The following is a 19,158-nucleotide window of genomic DNA, read 5'->3' as shown; positions in this document are numbered from 1 at the left end:
CTGAGTTGATATAGACTTGTGGTTTTGAAAGGGAGTTAGTTATCTATTTAAAAATACCAGGTAACAAATATAAGAGTATCAGGCTCCAACTAAAGTTTTCACATTTATTTAGTGTCAGAACTGACATTCACATTAAGTAAAGAGATGTGTCTTAGTATTGTAATATTGCCTTTTTTTTTTTTTAGGAAAACTTTTTTTAAAGAAGAAAGACTATTTAGAAAGGCAATAAAGACATTGTCTTGCTATTTAATAGTTGTATTAAGATACATTAAATATAGTATAAATTCAGTAGTGATGATCACTTTTAATTTCAGCTATAGTTATAGTTTTGGTTTTTACAGTTGCTTGAAATTTCATATTTATGTTAATGAAAACTAGTATAGGTTAAATAATTGTCTTTTTCTTTTAAGAGAAGGTAAGCTTAAAAATCCAGGTCTTTTAGAAGTTGTAAATAATGGAGCGAGAACACATTGATTTGGAAGTTCATAAGTAATTTCACAGATGACTACTCCGTTTTCCTTGAAAATTATTTAAATTATGTAACTCTTACTTAGTTTCTAAATTGTTATAGTCCTCTGGAGAATGGTAATTTTGTTTACATTCATAAATTCAGGCAGTGAAACTTTGTGGAACTTTTAATAGCTTGAAAGTAATAAAGTACAGCTACTTAAAATTTCAGTTCTAAGATGAAAATGCCCTAAGACTATTTGCTTTGCTGGTACCATTTTTGAATAGCTACTACAAAGACATTTAAGTTTCTAAAATTTTAAACTAAGCAGTCTTTTTTTTTTTTACATTTTATTTTATTTATTTATTTAATTCATATGTGCATACAACGTTTTGGTCATTTCTGCCCCCTCTCCCCACCCCCTCCCTTACCTCCGCCGCCCCCTCCCCCTCCCCCCTCCCCCCTCGCTACCTGGCAGAAACTATTTTGCCCTTATCTCTAATTTTGTTGTAGAGAGAGTACATGCAATAATAGGAAGGACCAAAGGTTTTGCTAGTTGAGATAAGGATAGCTATACAGGGAGTTAGCTCATATTGATTTCCTGTGCATGTGTGTTACCTTCTAGGTTAATTCTTCTTGATCTAACCTTTTCTCTAGTTCCTGGTCCCCTTCTCCTATTGGCCTCAGTTGCTTTAAAGTATCTGCTTTAGTTTCTCTGCGTTGAGGGCAACAAATGCTCTCTGGTTTTTTAGGTGTCTTACCTATCCTCATACCTCCCTTGTGTGCTCTCGCCTTTATCATGTGCTCAAAGTCCAATCCCATTTTTGTGTTTGCCCTTGATCTAGTGTCCGCATATGAGGGAAAACATAAGATTTTTGGTGTTTTGGGCCAGGCTAACCTCACTCAGAATGATGTTCTCCAATTCCATCCATTTACCAGTGAATGATAACATTTCGTTCTTCTTCATGGCTGCATAAAATTCCATTGTGTATAGATAGCACATTTTCTTGATCCGTTCGTCAGTAGTGGGGCATCTTGGCTGTTTCCATAACTTGGCTATTGTGAATAGTGCTGCAATAAACATAGGTGTGCAGGTGCCTCTGGAGTAAACTGTGTCACAGTCTTTTGGGTATATCCCCAAGAGTGGTATTGCTGGATCAAATGGTAGATCAATGTTTAGCTTTTTAAGTAGCCTCCAAGTTTTTTCCCAGAGTGGTTGTACTAGTTTACATTCCCACTGGCAGTGTAAGAGGGTTCCTTTTTCCCCGCATCCTCACCAACACCTGTTGGTGGTGTTGCTAATGATGGCTATTCTAACGGGTGAGGTGGAATCTTAGTGTGGTTTTAATTTGCATTTCCTTTATGGCTAGAGATGGTGAGCCTATTTTCATGTGTTTTTTGGCCATTTGAATTTCTTCTTTTGAGAAATTTCTGTTTATAAACTAAGCAGTCTTTAAAAAGAAAATCTGAAGGCATTTAAAAAAGATTGTTAAAGAGGAGAATGGAAATAACTAAACAATTTTCTTTCCTGTCAAAGGAAGTGTTGTTTTATATGCTTCTGTATTTTGTTACAGTTATCTGGCATGTGGTAGTAGAGTTTAATAGGAAGATGAACAATTGAAAATAAACTGATGAAAAATACTGATTTTTAGAAAATTTTCTTTAAAAATTTAAAATGTGTGCTTCTGCTGTTCTATAACTTAATATCTCATCAACATTAATTGTTCTCTGATTTATTGTATTTTCTTGACTATTGTATAATTTTTTAGATTTAAATTTCTGCTTCAGAACAAAACAACTATTAGGAAGAAATCTGGGTTTTTTTCTATACAAAAAGAATATTCACTTACAGCTTAAATAATTTCAGTTTAAAATTTGTACATAGTGTGATACCTGTTTTAGAAAAAGTAGCTATCTATACCCTTATGTTTGTGTCTTTGATTCCAGTTAATCCTACCTACTTCGGGATCTTACTTCATCAGTTATTGCTTTCTTTCTCAGTTTTATAATGTCTAGTTAAGTCCTACCCCTAAAGTGACAAATATGCTCCAGTTAATGATAGATCCTACCTATTTTTATACAGAACAAAACACCATCACTTTACATCTCTTTCTTTTGATCCTGCTGGTTTGTTATTACCTGTTACGTTGATTCTTTTCTTCCCCTGTACATCGTCAATTGCTTAGTCTTATGAATTTGACCCTGTCATTATCATCTTTTGTTTTTGAATCTTTTTTTTTCCAAAGTTATGTAGTCAGAATATTCTGAAAGGATTTTTAACCTGTTTTGTATGTTTATGTTTTTCAGAGCATTAAATGAAATGTGGAAATGTCAAAATCTGCTTCGACATCAAGTAAAGGATTTGCTTGACTTAATTAAGCAACCCAAAGTATGTTGAATTAAAAAAATCTTTTGATGTTTAGTTTTGTAAAACACATGTTTTAGTTTATATGCATACCACTTATTGCTGTTATTTGTTAACTCTTTCTGTGTGGAAGAGTTTTGACTGTAGAACTTAGGATTCCTAACTTAGATAACTTTAATTTTTAAGAAATTTGTTACAAAGAAAAATTTAAAGTATTTAATATCTCTGCACAGGAAACAGGGAAGAGAATGTGCTTCTGCATGCTTAAAACTAAGGGTTTCTTTTTTGACATCAATAAGATAAAAATAATTCAGCATTAATAAAAGCTTAGAAAATAGAATAAAATTTCACATTTTGCCGCAGTAACATGCTACCAGCATCTTTTGTATGCTCGTGATTTTAGAAAGTTTCTGTAATCATGTAATTATAGTTTACTGTCCTTATATTTAACTTGCAATTAATACTGCAGTGATTTAGATTTATTAACCTGATTGCATAAATTATAATTGAATGAGATATTCAGCTAGTAAATGTGTATTTTACTCATAGACTTTTAGAATGATTCTAGGGTTTTGTTTGTTTGTTTGTTTTGCCTCCTTGTAGAATGATGTATGGTAGGCCCATGAAAGGAATAATTCATCTGAAAAGCAGTGTGCCTAATCATTTTAAATTACATTCAGGAAAACAATATACTATTATTTATAATTTCTTTTTCAGTCCATCCATCACATACACCTCTTGTTTATAGGACAGAAGCCAGGAGACCATTGTTTTATCCAGGGGTTGAAAATTTCCAGTTTCTCTAGGCATATACTGATAATTGCCTTAAAAACCCATGAATTAATAATAGTTGTTTCAGTCATTTATAGTGACCTGCTCAGTATTTCTTAAATTTTTATATGATTCAAAGTTTGAGAAAATAAGAGATTTTTTACCACTTGTTTGCCTAATTAAAGCTTATACCTGAGTAGTATTTTTGTTTTATAGACTATCAAAGTTTTATTGAATATAATCTAACCTTTTTTCTGTGATAATTGAGTATTTTGAAACTTTTAGAATGTTTTCCCTTACAATAAAGGACTTAATTAATTTAGTGATTCTGCTGTTTCTTTCTCTTATCTCCAGTTCAGTTAGTGTGTATCAGTCAATAATCATGTGTTTCAGTGAGTGTTACATGCATTAAGTCAGTGTGTTTCAGTCAGTAATCTCTGAGTAAAAGTGTCTCTCTTTGTTATCTAGGATTATCTTAATTTACTTTCTTCTGGCCAAGTACGTACAAGTGTTACCTGTGCATCAAATTATTTTTGATTTTAGAGATTATTAGTTATAATAGCAGCCAGTTAGTATGTCAAACAAGCATGGTGTGTGAGATTGTAATCAAACATAACTTTGTTTTTGAGACTCTCACTGCCCTTTTAAATTTTATTTATTTGGTGGGAGCTTCTGTATTTTATGGATAAAAACCTGGAGAGTCTTACGACTTTTCTGTTCAGTTATACATGAAATTGAAAAAGGTAGTCTCAATTCACTGACAGTGTTTAGTTTCTTTCTGCCTCTGAAATTTTCTTTTTGTTTGTCTTAAAATAATTACCAGATTGTCCAAATTAAAGAAGAAATTCTCATTAATGTGTGGTAGGGTTGAACAGGAAACAGAATGGAGGAGGGAAGATAATATCCCAATTGGAATTCTTTTATTTTATTTGTTTTTGTGGATGTATTTATGTATGTATTTTTGCAATACTGGGGTTTGAACCTCAGGACTTTGCTCTTGCTAGGCAGGTGCTATACCACTTGGCTCCCCAAATTGTAATTGTGAGAAGAATTAGTTTTCTCTGATTATTTTGTGTGTGCATTTGTGTGCATAATATATGTGTATGCATACATTGTATTGATCATTACTGAGTTAAGGTTAAGAAAAAGTTCATAGTTATGTTAACTTTTGGATATTTACACTTCCTCCTATTTTATCAGGAAAACTTCGTCTATTATGACTATGGCAGAAAATGTCTGAAGTCAGTTAGAATTTATACTTACGTCATCTTTTCGAAGTCAGTTAGAATTTATACTTACGTCATCTTTTTGTTGGCGATAACAGTGAAAAGCTTGTAAACCAACAAGTTTTTTTTTCTTTTTCTCCTTGTTTTTCCAAACTTAGTTGCTCTGGTCTTTCAACTTTTTAAAGACTTCAAATTATCTACCTGTCCAAAAGTGTGGTATAACGGTCAGTTTATGTTGGAGGGCTGACAAAAGAAGGTGAGGTAGAAGGTGATACGAGTGGAAAACAAGTTTGTTTGTACCTTAATGTAGAAGGGGTTTCTCTAGAATTTAAAAATAGCTAAGGGCAGATGTAACAGTAGTAAGGGCACGGGTCTGAAACATGAGGTTATGCATACCTAACGTTTTGAAGAGTGTAATATGTATTCTTACCAGGGAATTGTAATTTTTCATTTCTTATGTGATTTACAGACAGATGCCAGTGTCAAGGCCATATTTTCAAAAGTGATGGTTATTACAAGTAAGTAATTTTAAATCTATATAAAACTTAAGATTTAATTGAAACATTTCTTATAATTTAAATTGTTTCCTGCAGTTTCGTTTTAGGCAATGATAATTTAGGAAACAAAAGTATTTTTGCTCGATACAAAGCAGGCCACTCAGTTTTCCTTTTTATTTCTTACTTTCCTCTTCTTCATGTACTATTCAGAATTTTTCTTCAGTGTTGTATGTGAGCAAGAACTAGATAAAAGATTTATTTTGTAAATTTTTTGACACCTCATTTAAATCAACTTACAAGCTTATTGAAAAACTAAATCTGTGCTTTGGTGTTGTTTGCTCTTACTTGAATCTATCTGAGGCTAATTTTACACTGTCAAAATTTAGAGTGAAAGATAGTATCTAATAACTACATGACAGCTTCTTTAAAAAATGCTTAATATGCTTTAACTGATGTTCAGTAAAATGTTACTTAATTGAATTTAACAGTAAATACAAGAGGATGTGTGATGATACATCTTTATTTAGTGTAGGAGTAAGGAAAAGTAGCTGTTTTTGTGTTCATTTGCTTTCCTTTCCACCTTAGAGTCCACTGTGTGTATCAGATTGTCAGAGGGATAATCAGGAACATGGGGCAGAATGCGTCTTGTGAACTTCCAGTAAATGGAAAGATCTTAGAGCCAGGTGTGGTGGTACACATTTGTAATCCTAGCACTCAGGAGGCTGAGGCAGGAGGATTATGAGCCTTGAGGTCAGCCTGGACTGTATAATGAGATCCTGTTGGAGAGAGGGGGAGACGGAGGGAGAAGGAGAGAGAGGTGGAAGGAGGGTGGAGAAAGAATGGGAGAGAAGGAGAGGGAGACAGAGCTTAGTACGGATCTAAGGTGCAACATGTGTATGAAAAAAACAGTAACCTAATTCATTGAATTTGGATTTTGGATTAAGTAATTGGAGTTTCAGTATGAACATACCTTTTATGACCAAAGTATCTTTCAAGGCTGGGTAGCTAAACTAATTTTCAGTCCTTTCTAGTAAGTTGCTAAAGCAAGTGGTTTTGTGCTATTCCATTTTTTAAAAAATAACTGCTTGGCTGTGTATAAAATCCCCTGTATTCTATCCCCTCATCCATTTTCTTCCATCAAGTATAGTATTTTCCAGAATCTCTTCTGCTGTTATCCTGCATGTGATAATAATATTGTTTGTGATTAAAAACAAAAGCTCTATATATGTGTTTGCAGAACACTAAATTTAAGGTTGTTTCCTTTCTTTTTCTTTTTCTTTTGTCCTGTTTTCTTCCTTCTATCTTTTCCCTTTGTTTTGTTTACTTAAACAGTGAGCCTTAAGATAGTGCCTGGCCATTATGAAGGGGCTGTAAAATGTTATTTTCCAAAATTATTTAAAGACAGTACTGTCTTTTTCTGAACAATATTAAACTCCATTGAATTACTAGTGATATTTGGAACACTGTTTGTAAAGTTCTATACTAGGGGTTTTCCACCTTGTTCTCAGGTGTTCATTGCATGTTTACGATTATTGCTTAAAAATAATCATGTAAACATTTAGTTTATCTTCTATAAGCAGTTATATTTATTACAGTATAGTGTGGCTATCTTTACAATAGACTTTTTTCTCTTTCATTAGCATGTTAGTGTAAAGGAGTTTACAAAAGATTTTTGTATGTAGAGACATGAAAAGGAAATATAGCAAGTGTTTAGGATGATTAATATATTAATGTATTCTTTCTGCAACATGTTTCAGTAATTCAGAATGTTTTAGTGATTGTTAGTCATTCTTGCCAGGAATGTAAACTCTACATACAACATTCTACATGCTTTTTAAGGTTGAACTCACTACATTCATTTTAAGTCAGTTGAATTTTTACTGTTTTTTTGGACAGTTCAAAGTTTCATATTATTAATAATTTCTATATTATAGTTATCCTAGTCTGGTTCTTTAAAAATTTTTATTTATTTTTTTGTGGTACTGGGATTTGAACTTAGGGTCTCATGTTTGTTAGGCAGATAGTCTATACTTGAGCCACATCCCCAGCCCAGTATGGCTCTTTACAGCAGTTAAGTGTGTGTGTGTGTGTGTGGAGGGGAGGGAGATACTAAGATTACATTTTTATTAGCTCTTGTAAGTGTTTAAATACATAAACATATTTTAAGAGTAATATGAAGTCTTCTACAAAGACAGTGCTTTCTTAGCCAGTAGTGACATAATCAACTGTTTATACCAGGAACAACTTGCTCAGTATATTTCAGTTCCATTTAGCATTCATGTGTATATAAATTATCTCTGGATCAGTCTAACAATAAGCAAGGATATACAGGAAAATAATTTCTTAAATTATTTTTGATTAATCTCTGGCTATGAATTTTGAGAGAAAGAGGTATGCAGTAGGCTTAAGGAAACAATAATTAGTATTCAAGTTGACAGGTAATGTCTTTAAATATTATAAGGAGTTATGTGGTAATAGCCACTTCTGTCTTTCCCTCCATGGATGTCTCTTAATAGTGACTCTTATATTTCTTGAAAGCAGATTTTTTTATTTGTTTAAATTGACTATAGATGGTGCATCACAATTTATTCATCTAAATTGAATCTGTAGATAAGGATTGTTGTCAAAATAATAAAGTATTGATCTTTTACCTTTTTGAGAAACTTAAAAAAAATTATTTTGATTCATTTTAAGGAAATTTGCCAGATCCTGGTAAAGCTCAGGATTTTATGAAGAAATTCACACAAGTATTAGAAGATGATGAGAAAATAAGGAAACAGCTAGAAGTACTTGTTAGTCCAACATGCTCCTGCAAACAGGCTGAAGGTTGTGTGGTAAGGAGAAAAATTAAGAGCTAATGTTTGAAAAGAAAACTCCAACTAGTTTTTGTGTACCTCTGTTTTATGAAAGTACTTATATTTATTATTTCAAATTTAGAAAGTAATCATATAAATGATAATACAAGTAAACTGTTGTTCTATAGGTACACTTAATAATATTATGGTATATGTTCTTTTAAGAAGAAATAATTTTGTACAGGTTTATATATCTAATTTTCATGTTATACTTTCTTATAGTATTATAACTATGTAGCACACCAAACATAAATACATCATTCAATATGTGTGCTATAATTTACTGATTAGTCCACTTTGTTGTATATTTAGATTTATTTTCTTTTTTTTGGTTACGGGGGTCTTGCTATATTGCCCAGACTGGGCTTGAACTCAGGAACCTCCTGCCTTAGCCTCTTAAGTAGCTGGTATTATTGTCACACATCATTGTACCCCACTCCACTTTTTGACTAACGCAGAGAACTGTGTAAAATCTTCATAATTAAATATTTGTACACAGTCTTGACTCTTTTCTTTATTGCAAATTCTTAGAAGTACAATTGCATGGGTAAAAAGATCCATTTTAAAAACCTTTAATATGTATTAGTGTACTGTTCTCCAGAGTTGAATTAGTTTTATACTAATTACCAGTAATAAGAGTGACCATTTTCTCATTCATAATATTGGTCAGTATCATTGCTAGAAACAAATAAAACCCGAATAAAAACTAAAAGTTTATATTTTATAGGATTTGTATTTGGTTGCTAGTCAGCCAACAGATCTGACCATCTTTTCTTCCTTAGGTTTATTAGCCATTCATGTATCTTTTGTAAGTTGTATGTTTATAATCTTTGTCTATTTTTATAGAATGATATTTTGTTTATCTTATTGACTGGTTTCTTTGTCATGTCATTGTTGGTTTCATTGCAAATAATTCTCTATCAGTCGTAGTCTGCTCTTTTTGTTTATGATGTTCTTAATCATGATTTCTGATTTTATTAAGCTGAGTCTTATCAGTACATACCTCATGATTTTTGCCTTTGGTGTCCTGATTATGAAATTCCATTGTAACGAAAGTATTTCCTTATGCCAGTGTTTCTTAATCTGTTACTTAGATATCTTCTGAAAAGCTTTTTAGAGAAAGGTGATTCTTGGCTCCAACCCAGGTTGACTGAATGAGAATATTCAGAATGAGGTCTAGGAATATGTTGTTTTAACAAGTCTCTGTCATAAGTTTGCACGCTGAACTTTGTATATCCCCCAACCCTGGCTTTTATTTTTTTGTATTTTTATCCTTTTGGGTTATTTTTGGCAGAACACATAAGATTTGGACCTAACTTTGTTTTTGCTCTAAATGTTTGTTCATTTATTTCATTGTTACATTGAATAATCTGCCCTTTTTCTTCTATTTATTTAAACTGTTACCTTTCTTATATACTCAATTCTTAATTATTTTTTGTACATGTTCAGTTCCTCTTGATTTATTTTTTTTCAAGTACCATTACTACATGGTTTAATTATTGTAGATTCCTAACATTTTAATGTAATGATTTGTTTAATGTAATATTTTAAAAATCTGCATTATAGCGTGAAATAACTAAGAAGTTGGGCAACCCTAAACAACCTACAAATCCTTTCCTGGAAATGATCAAGTTTCTCTTGGAAAGGATAGCACCTGTGCACATCGATACTGAGTCTATCAGGTATTTGTACATACAAATATTAAACTTTCATTACTGTTCACTCATTCATGCATTGAGGAGGTCAGTCACTTTTGAGTACCTACAGTCTACAAGTCACCAAATGAGCTGCTCATCTGTGCATCATATATACTCATCTGCATGTATCTGTATTTATATATACACACATATGCACTCGTCTGTGTGTATCTTTATGTATTATTTTTTCTTGCTCTTTATTTTTAGTGTTGTTTCCATTTGTGTGAGAAATTATCAATCTAAGCTTAGTTTTTTTATGTGTTATCAGTATATCAGCAACTCCTCTTTTTTTTTTAGCTTGTGTAGGTTAGGTACACTACAGACAAATTTTAGTTACAACTTCAGAAAAAGAAAACTAAGTGAATATGTAGCAAAAGAACATGTGGTTCATTTTCACAGGTATTTGAGAACTGAAAATTTTCTTTTTTAAAACAACTCTCAGGTTTCAACTTTTGATAACTCTGACATCTTGACTTTTTTTCTTTTTTGCATCAGTTGACCTTTAATGTCCAAAAGAAGCATGGATGCAGAGCATAGGAAATGTAGCAGGGTCTCAGTCCCTGTTCCAGAAATAACACAAGCCAGACACTTTCCAATTGGCCATACAAAGTTTGGAAGTACACGGAGAAAAACAAAACTGGACATTCATTAAAAAAATTCATAATAAAACCAAACACTCAATCTTGTACCCATTAAAAGGTTTGAATAAGGAACTCAGTCACTACCCTATTTCCCACCCTTCCCTGCTAGCATTAAAAAGAAAGCTTAGCACACTAAGGGCTGGGGGAAGGAACATTCTAGTATGTCCCTACCATCCCCAAAATAGACTGGGGATAAAAAAAAAAATGAGCTGGATCCCACACCCCTCCACAGTGTCAACCCTACAGATCAGAGTTTTAAATGTGATTCATGAGTATCAGCAGCCTCAATTAGCATTGACAACCTCATCCCACTTTATTCCTAGGTCATCAACAGGCAGGATTTCCCCTGCAGTCTCCTCCCACTCATAGCCCTACTCCATTTCTTGATATCTGGGGCCTCATCATTGCAAGACTGATCTCCTCTGAAGTTTCACTGAAGTTCCTCTCTGTCCTTTATTACTTCCATCCCCATTTCCCGTCAGGGGCTGCAAGTATCTAGTCACTTTTTCCTTCCACTGAGACCTAGCTCCAGGACAGATCACAGCATGGCCACCTTAACTGAATAGGTAGTTTTGAGGTTTTAAAAAACCAAACAAAAACTAGAAGAGCAGTAAAAGAAAGAATGTGAATCAGACTGAAAGTCATTATTTCACTAAATAATCCCAGTTTCTTCAGTAGTCTAGGCAATGATAGGTATTGCAAAAACAGACTGTGCTGTTACCTGTTTTCTGTTTAGTAGTGGAATAAAGTTTTTAATTAGGAGATTATAGTACAGTTTCATAAGATTTTAAAAATAGAATTCAGAGAACTGAAAGAGGATATCCCTAAGAGGTAATATTTTACCTAAGAGGGAAGCATGGATGAAGATTTTGTTTCTGTAGATGTGGGAGAAAGTGTTTTCTAGGTGCCAAGATTAACATAAGACAAGGTAAATGGATAGGAAAGAATAGGATTGTTTAGAAAATGATTGTCATTTGTTTAAATTATAGTATGAAGAGTTAATCAAAGTGCTACGTATTGAGAGGTATAAAAATGTTATGTGTTGATCCTTGGAAAGTAGATTGGGATCAGATTGTGGAAAGTCATTAAGATTGAGTTTTAGAGATTTTAATTCTTTGATTTTAGGAAAGCTGTAGGTGATTGAGATAATAGGAGGAGGGAAGTAGATGAGATACACTGCTACATTGTTGTGATTTTCTATAAGGTAATGGGTTGGAAAGGAAAAGAACATATTTGAAGGGGGTTTGAAGACAGCTTACCTAAAATAATTTTCATCTTACTTCATATAAGGTAAGGAGATAAAAATATAAGGGTTCAAGTCCAAATCTTGAAGAGAAAACTGGTATCTTGAAAAGAATGACAGGGGCTGCTTTTAAAGGAGTTGAGAAAGGATGTGCTTCTTACTTGGAATTGGCAAATCATTGGTTTTTAAATAAGGGAATTTTGAGTTTAATATTAAATTGTAAGAATGAATTGGAATACTGAGATTGGTAGAAAAAGTAAAAAGGTCATGAAAAGACTTCTACAGTAAAAACTGTAGAAATGGAAGAAGACCAAGTTATTGCAGTATTAAAATGATGAAAGTTTTTAAACGTAAGGTGCATACTATTGACATACATACTGAGGACTTTTGCAGTTAAGATTATAGTGATCCAGAATGTATGTTTGTTGTTTATATTCAAACAACAAAACAGATAGCAATTAGTGATTATAATGTTGGGAGAGGATTCTAAAAGTTATTTAAGTTGTAACTCATTTACTTTGTGAGGTAGGAACTGTTTCACAGATACGGAGTAGTTAATTACAAAGATGTTAAGCTAAACTCAGAAAGTGGCTGCAGAACCTACCATACTGTATGGTAGCCTCTAGAAAAATACCACTTTCAGTAACCTCTAGTACTAGTCACCCAGTGTCTATTTCACCTGACTCTCCCTAATGAGCCTGTTAACATTTTTAGTTTCTGAATTTTATAGTTGAATGAATGATGGTACCCTTTAATTTTTTTATTACAAATAAAATGGAGTATTTTTTTTTTAATAAAGTAGGACTTTTACCCCCTGGTATTTCTTGGCAAATTGCATCTCTTTGAGGAATGTCTGTTATTTTCCTATGAGCACCTCAGAGAAATTGTCCTTTTCTTATATTATAAGAATACTTTATAAGCCAGGTGGCTAGGAGGCTGCGATTGGCAGGATCTCAATTTGAGGCTCCCTGGGGTCAAATAGTTTGTAAGACCCCACCCCACCTGAAAGAAAACTTAAAAGTATATACAATAAAGCTACCATCCCAGTTTGTCTTTTAAATTTGTGTTTGGCATTAATAAATACTGTATTATATAATTCCATTGGCCTTTGATACCTTATTAGGAAGTCTGTTTTGTTTTTGTTCTTTTGGTGGAACTGGGGTTTCAACTCAGGTCTTTGCATTTGTGAAGCAGGCACTCTTCTGCTTGAGCCACACCTCCAGTGAATTTTGCTCTGGTTATTTTGGAGATGGGCGTCTCATAAACTACTTGCCCTGGCTGGCCTCAAGCCATGATCCTCCCGATCTCAAATCTCAGCCTCAGTCTCCTAAGTAGGTAGGATTACAGGTATGATCCACTGGCACCCAACCAGGATGTCTGTTTTTTACATTCAGAAATATAGTGGCCTATAATTTATTTTACTGTAAGATAAATGTAGTGATCCAACTTTTTTAAAATGTACATGATAGCATCAACTTCATTTATTGAAAAATTGATCCATTCCCATTTGATTTGAGCCATTCCCTTATTATAGCATAAATTCTTGTATATGGACCCTTACTGGGTTTTCTTTTTGGTGGTTTTGTTTTCTGAGGTTTTTCTGATAAGTTTTCATCTCATAGAGAATGTTATTTTGCTCTTTCTCTCTTAAAATTTATTTTTTACATTAGTTCCATATGAGCTGTACTATGCATCTGTTGAATCTTGTCTCATACCAAGTGTCATATGATTCTGTGCATTACCAGTTTCTCCTTCCTATTCCTACTTAAGTATTTTGACTTACTGTGAAAAATTTCTCCTTTGTATTTTTAGATGACTTTGCTGATACAGAAAAGCACTGCTGATATTTGAGTGTTTTGTTGGTGTTACTTCACTGAATTCTTAATATTTTAAAATAATTTTCAGGAGATTTTTGATTGATGCTTTTATTTACTTTTTTTTTTATTAACTCTTGTTCTTAGTTGTAAATCAGAAGAAGTTATCCCAGCTAAGGAACTTCACTTCCTGTCATGGTCTTCTTTATAGTCCTTACTAGTCTCTGATGATATTTTTGTGTTTGTTCACTTATTTGTACTCTTCCTTCAGTAGATAAGAACTTCATACTCTTAGTCATGAAGGAAAATAAAAAGTTAATTTTGGATGTGTCGTATTTTTTATTCCATATACTGCAGGAATTCTCTTGGAACTGCTTGCAAAGAAGATTAAAGTTGAAAATTTTTATTTGAGATAGTTGGAGATAAAAGAATGGGAAAATATATTTAGGGAAAATAATAAAAAGAAGATGAAACACCCCTAGAAATATACTTTTGAAGGGAAGAAAACTTAAGTCCTTATATATAGTTGATTCTTAGCTTGATACAAAATTTTTGTAGGAACATATATCTACTAAATATTTTAAGGAACATTGAATAAATTTTGACAAGTTTTATGTTTCTTCTGTTATTCTGTTACTTGCTTTTTTGTCAAAAGAGCAAATACTCATCAATGTGAGTGATTATTTTAAGTAATTGTCAATGCATTACAAATGCCCTTTTTTTTTTCCTCCCCTCCCCTGGTTCTCAAGTTTGAACTCAGGACCTTGTGATTGCTAGGCAGGTACTCTTCCACGTGAGCTACACCTTCAGCCCTACAAATGCTTATTTTGAAAGTACCTAAGTCTGTTGATTTTAGAAGAAAGCTTGAAAACATTGAGTTTCCCTTATGATCTTCTGCTATTTTTTTCTAATGTTCTTATGAAGTCTTATTGTGACTGTTACTAGGTATTTTTATACCTTTTTAGTAGTTGACTTGTGGCTTCTGACTTTTATACTTGTGCCTGACATAAAGTAGTACTTGATCAAAGTGCTTAATATTGCCCCTTTCCTTTATTTCAGTATATATTCTGTATTGATTGCACTAATAATTTTAGGTAATTAAAAAATAATTATTCATGTGTTTAGGATTAGGCCTTCTGTGGTAAAGATAAAAATAGCATAAATAAAGACCTCATTTGAATGGATGAAGGAAAGTAACTTTGTGAAAAGAAGTGTCTCAAAGTAGTTGTTTTGTGATAATCTTTGGGAAATAACTATATCAAATTTGTGGCCTGGGTGTATGTAATATTTAAGAATATCATGTTAGAAGATGACAGTGTTTTTTGTCACATTTTAGTGCTCTCATTAAGCAAGTGAATAAATCAATAGATGGAACTGCAGATGATGAAGATGAGGGTGTTCCAACTGATCAAGCTATCAGGGCAGGTCTTGAACTGCTTAAGGTAAATATTTATATAAAATTGTCTCATTAGATAACTGCTAAATATTTATAATAGTTTTCATTGTTTGTGCTTGAGGTTTGCTTCTTGTTTATAAAACCTCAGGTAAAAATTTGTCAGTTGTTTTAGATAATTTAGAAGATGCTTATCTATTCTAACTTGTAAGCTGAGTATTTTTAGGCTTAATTTCTATTATTTAACATAGTATTAATTCAGAGGAATATAATTTTAGTTATCAGTAGTGAACAAAGAAGGTGCTAACTTTGAGCCATCTTTGTCTTAAAACTGTATTTTAATATTTTTTAGGCAATATGCTTCCCGTCTTTACTGATTATAAAATTATCAGTTTATTGTTGACAAATAATATAAAATTATAAACAAAACGTTCATAAGCCCTTCATATATAAACATTAGTTTTTCCTTTTAATCTTTAAAAAATGTACAGTTTTATATAGTTGAAATCAGAGTGAATATTTAATTCACTCCTTTATTAAAGTATAAGTATTTTTTTTCATGCTTACTGCAACAGTGCTTTTTTGGGGGCATGCGGGATGGTAGGGATGGTGGCAGTGCTATGTTTTGAACTCAGGCCCTCCCAATTGCTAGGCAGTCACTCTGCTGTTTGAATTTCACCCCTAGCATGCAGTGCTTTTAAGAGTGTCAAAAACTGATTTGGTTTTTAGTTTTACTAGCTGTGTGCTTTTGGGTTCATTCTTGAGTCTGCTTCCTCATCTGTAATGGAGATGATAATAATGCTTATCTTAGTACTAAATTAAATCATATATGTAAATTTCTTAGCTCAGTGCTTGGCTCATAGTAAAAATAACAAACTTTTTTCTTTTTTGTGGACCTGGGGATTGAACTCAGAGCCTCAAAGCTTGCTAGGCAAGAGCACTAGTACTTGAGCCATGCCCCCAGTCCTTTCTGGCATGTAGTGTCTTTTTCACATAGGGTATTGTTAACCTTCCCCTAATACACCTTGGACTAAAATCTTTTCCCCACCTTCTCAATAGCTGAGATTGTAAGCCTGGCCCACCGTGCCAGGCCCAAATATTATGTTTTGAAATGGTGATTAGTTCAGTTTTGGGGATATCATAGTGTTACTATTTTCTTACTGTTTGATATTTAGTTTTTTAAAATTTTATTCTTATAAATGATACTAAGATGCATATTTGAATGTATTATTTTTTGCAAAATTGGGTATTACTGGGTTAGAGAAAATGATCATTTTCAAACTTCTTAGATACACACATCATATAACTAAAAATTTTTGTATGTATACTTTTTTCACACATGATTTTTGTTTTTCTATATTCTTTTTCAGAGAATATATACCAAAATACAGTTCTGTTAGTAGTGTATAAAGGTACCCATCTCCTTAATCTTCATAAGCATGGAATATTGTAACTTTTAAAAAGATTTGCTAATCTGATGAATAAAAACAATGTTTTTAAAAATTTTTTGGGGAATGGGGCAAGGTCATGGGATTTGAACTCAGGGCAAGGTTCTCTACCACTTGAGCCATGTCTCCCTTTCTTTGCTTTAGTTATTTTTCAGGTAGGGTCTCATGTTTTTATCCAAGTCTGGCCTCATCCCCCTATCTACAATCTCCTGTGTACCTGGTGACCATAGGCATGATCTGCTATGCTTAGCTAATTAACTGAGATGGGGACTGGCCAACTTTTTGTTTGGGCTGGCCTTGAACCTTGATCCTCCTGATTTCTGCCTCCTGAGTAGATAGGATTACAGGCATGTACCACCTGGCCTGGCAGAAAACAAAAAAAAAACAAAACAAAAAATCCCAATGTTTAAATTTGCATAATTGTTACTAATGAGATGTACCTTCCATACATGAATAATAATTTCTGCTTTTCCTATGGTAAATTCATTATTTTTCTCCTTTGTTTCTATATCTGCTGTCATCTCAGTCTTTTAAAAAAACTGATTCGAATCTGTTGAAACTATTCTAGGAATAGGGGATAAAGGAGAATAATGGAGGGAGTGAAGGGAGTGAATTTCAACTATGATATATGTGGAAGAAATGACTTCTTTATATCCTCCACTCCTATAACAGAAGATTTCTATTGTGTATTTTAAGTTTTATTTTGACTGCTTTTATTTTCTCATTAGCATAATTTTTGTATTCGCTTTGGTTTGTGGTATTTCTAATATGTAATATTTTGAATATATGAACATGAAAATGTTTTATAAGTTACTATTATGACTCCTTTTATAGGTACTCTCATTTACACATCCCATCTCATTTCATTCTGCTGAAACATTTGAATCACTTCTGGCTTGTCTGAAAATGGATGATGAAAAAGTAGCAGAAGCTGCACTGCAAATTTTCAAAAACACAGGAAGCAAAATTGAAGAGGATTTCCCACACATCAGATCGTGAGTTGAGCTTATTCTGATAAATATTTTGGGCATATAATTTATTGAGTTATGTAATAATTGGAATCTTTGAAATTTTGAGGCAAAATTATCTTAAGTTATCTTACTTCTATGTCATATTCAATGTAGATTTTCCTTTCTCGTGAGAAAGAATTGATTGGTATTTTAGAAGATTAATGCCAATGAAAGATAAACGTGACATATCTTTCCTAAGTATTAGTTTTGCTTAAAGATTTTAATAAAAATTTTATAGTGGAATAGTCCCTATGTCACAAAATAGATAATTCACATGAGTTTAATGTACATTGAGGAATTTCAGAGGATTTTTAGCAGGGCTTTTTACTTGTGTGAGTAAGGGTACTGGACTGGACATAATTTTTCAGAAGGAGAGCTGTACTTGACACAGGGAAGTAGGGAAGCATGGAATATCTTACTTTAATAGTGGTGTGATTTTTTTTCTGTGTTCATTATTTCTACTATCCTGGAGCTAATATTGACTGAACATTGTTAAGATTCTACAATAGCCTAAAAAAATAAATCTTCATTTCTTTTACAGTACTGCTTGCTTTTCTATATGTATCTCTCTCCCCTGTTTTTGCAGAGAAGATCTGATAAGTGATCCTGATACTGGTATAGTTTCACTTACTGCATCACTCTGGCTTACCTACTTAATGCTCTAGTCAGTTGTGGTTGTGGTAGCATGTTTCTTCATGCAGAATTGCCTGTGGCCTTTTTATTTAGAGGTTGGGCTAAGCTAGCTCATAGAGTGAGATAATTTTGGTTGCTTCTTTTCTGTTCATGTGAATTTAATTGAAAAAACTGTTGAAAGGACCATGATATTACTTAAATAGTAATTGAAACATCCTGGAATTTTAAAACAGTAGTCTTTCTGGCAAGACTAAAAATGCTTGTTATTTGGAACTGACTTGTTAATTTTTAAGTGAGTTCAAAAAATTTCACTATGGCATGAGGCTCTCCTATTCAGATCAGAATTTGGCAACACACATACAAACTGTGTATCATTTATCAATGTTTATCTAATAGGCTATCTCATTTTAACTTTGTAACAATTCAGTGCAGTGTGGCTATTATCCTAACTTTCCAAGTAGGAATCTAGCGTTCAGAGAAGCAAATGGTTTTCGATAATATAATTAGCAAGAGGCAGAGTGACAATTTGAATTTAGATTTGTTTGACTCCAGTCCTGTGGAACCATATCCATTGTGGCACAGCTCCTTTCTTAGAGCCTTGGAAAGGTTTTATTTTAATTTTCTCACTGGAGGTCTATATTATTTTCATCCCAGGGTGTATTTCCTAGTATCCTTAATATTTTAAAGAAACACTGTTTGATGCATTTGTAGGAAAACTAAGAGGCTAAGGTTGAAAGTCAGACATTTTAGAATTCTGAAGGGAATTATAAAATGTGCTGCTTTAATGTGGAACTGAAGTACTTAAAATTACTTGATTTATATGCTAAGTATATTTCCACTGTTTCTTATGAGGTGAGTTAACTCCACTGATAATGAATACCTGTTGTATGTACACTGTTCTTAATGAAGTAACTCATGTATATCTTCTAGGAGATAAAATATGTTTGTACACTTTATGTTTTAAATTATTAAATTGGGTGACTTGATTTTGCTAAAAAATAATATAGTATGTGAATATTTATTAAATTATCTTCCCTTGACTTGGTCAAAACAAAAAGAAACAAAAGATAAGTGTATCTAAGTAGTAGACACCACAAACTGGACAGAACCAAGTATG

The 19,158-nt window shown here is 32.7% G+C and overlaps 1 protein-coding gene across 7 annotated transcripts in view; it reads left to right on the top strand.

Annotated features, from left to right (window-relative positions):
* Pds5b (PDS5 cohesin associated factor B) overlaps positions 1 to 19,158 on the top strand; it is a 197,147-nt gene that overhangs the window by 113,356 nt on the left and 64,633 nt on the right. For all 7 annotated transcript variants that reach the window (XM_074043570.1, XM_074043569.1, XM_074043568.1 and 4 more), the window contains 6 exons: positions 2,756 to 2,837; positions 5,280 to 5,328; positions 8,002 to 8,141; positions 9,729 to 9,844; positions 14,894 to 14,999; positions 17,233 to 17,393. In XM_074043570.1, the coding sequence (XP_073899671.1) occupies positions 2,756 to 2,837; positions 5,280 to 5,328; positions 8,002 to 8,141; positions 9,729 to 9,844; positions 14,894 to 14,999; positions 17,233 to 17,393 (654 nt within the window). The remainder of the gene's footprint in view (positions 1 to 2,755; positions 2,838 to 5,279; positions 5,329 to 8,001; positions 8,142 to 9,728; positions 9,845 to 14,893; positions 15,000 to 17,232; positions 17,394 to 19,158) is intronic.

This window comes from Castor canadensis, chromosome 10 (assembly GCF_047511655.1).
Source record: "Castor canadensis chromosome 10, mCasCan1.hap1v2, whole genome shotgun sequence".
Taxonomy (NCBI): Eukaryota; Metazoa; Chordata; class Mammalia; order Rodentia; family Castoridae; genus Castor; species Castor canadensis.
Note: the sequence above shows the minus strand (reverse complement) of the source record. Positions and strands in the feature narration are given on the sequence as shown.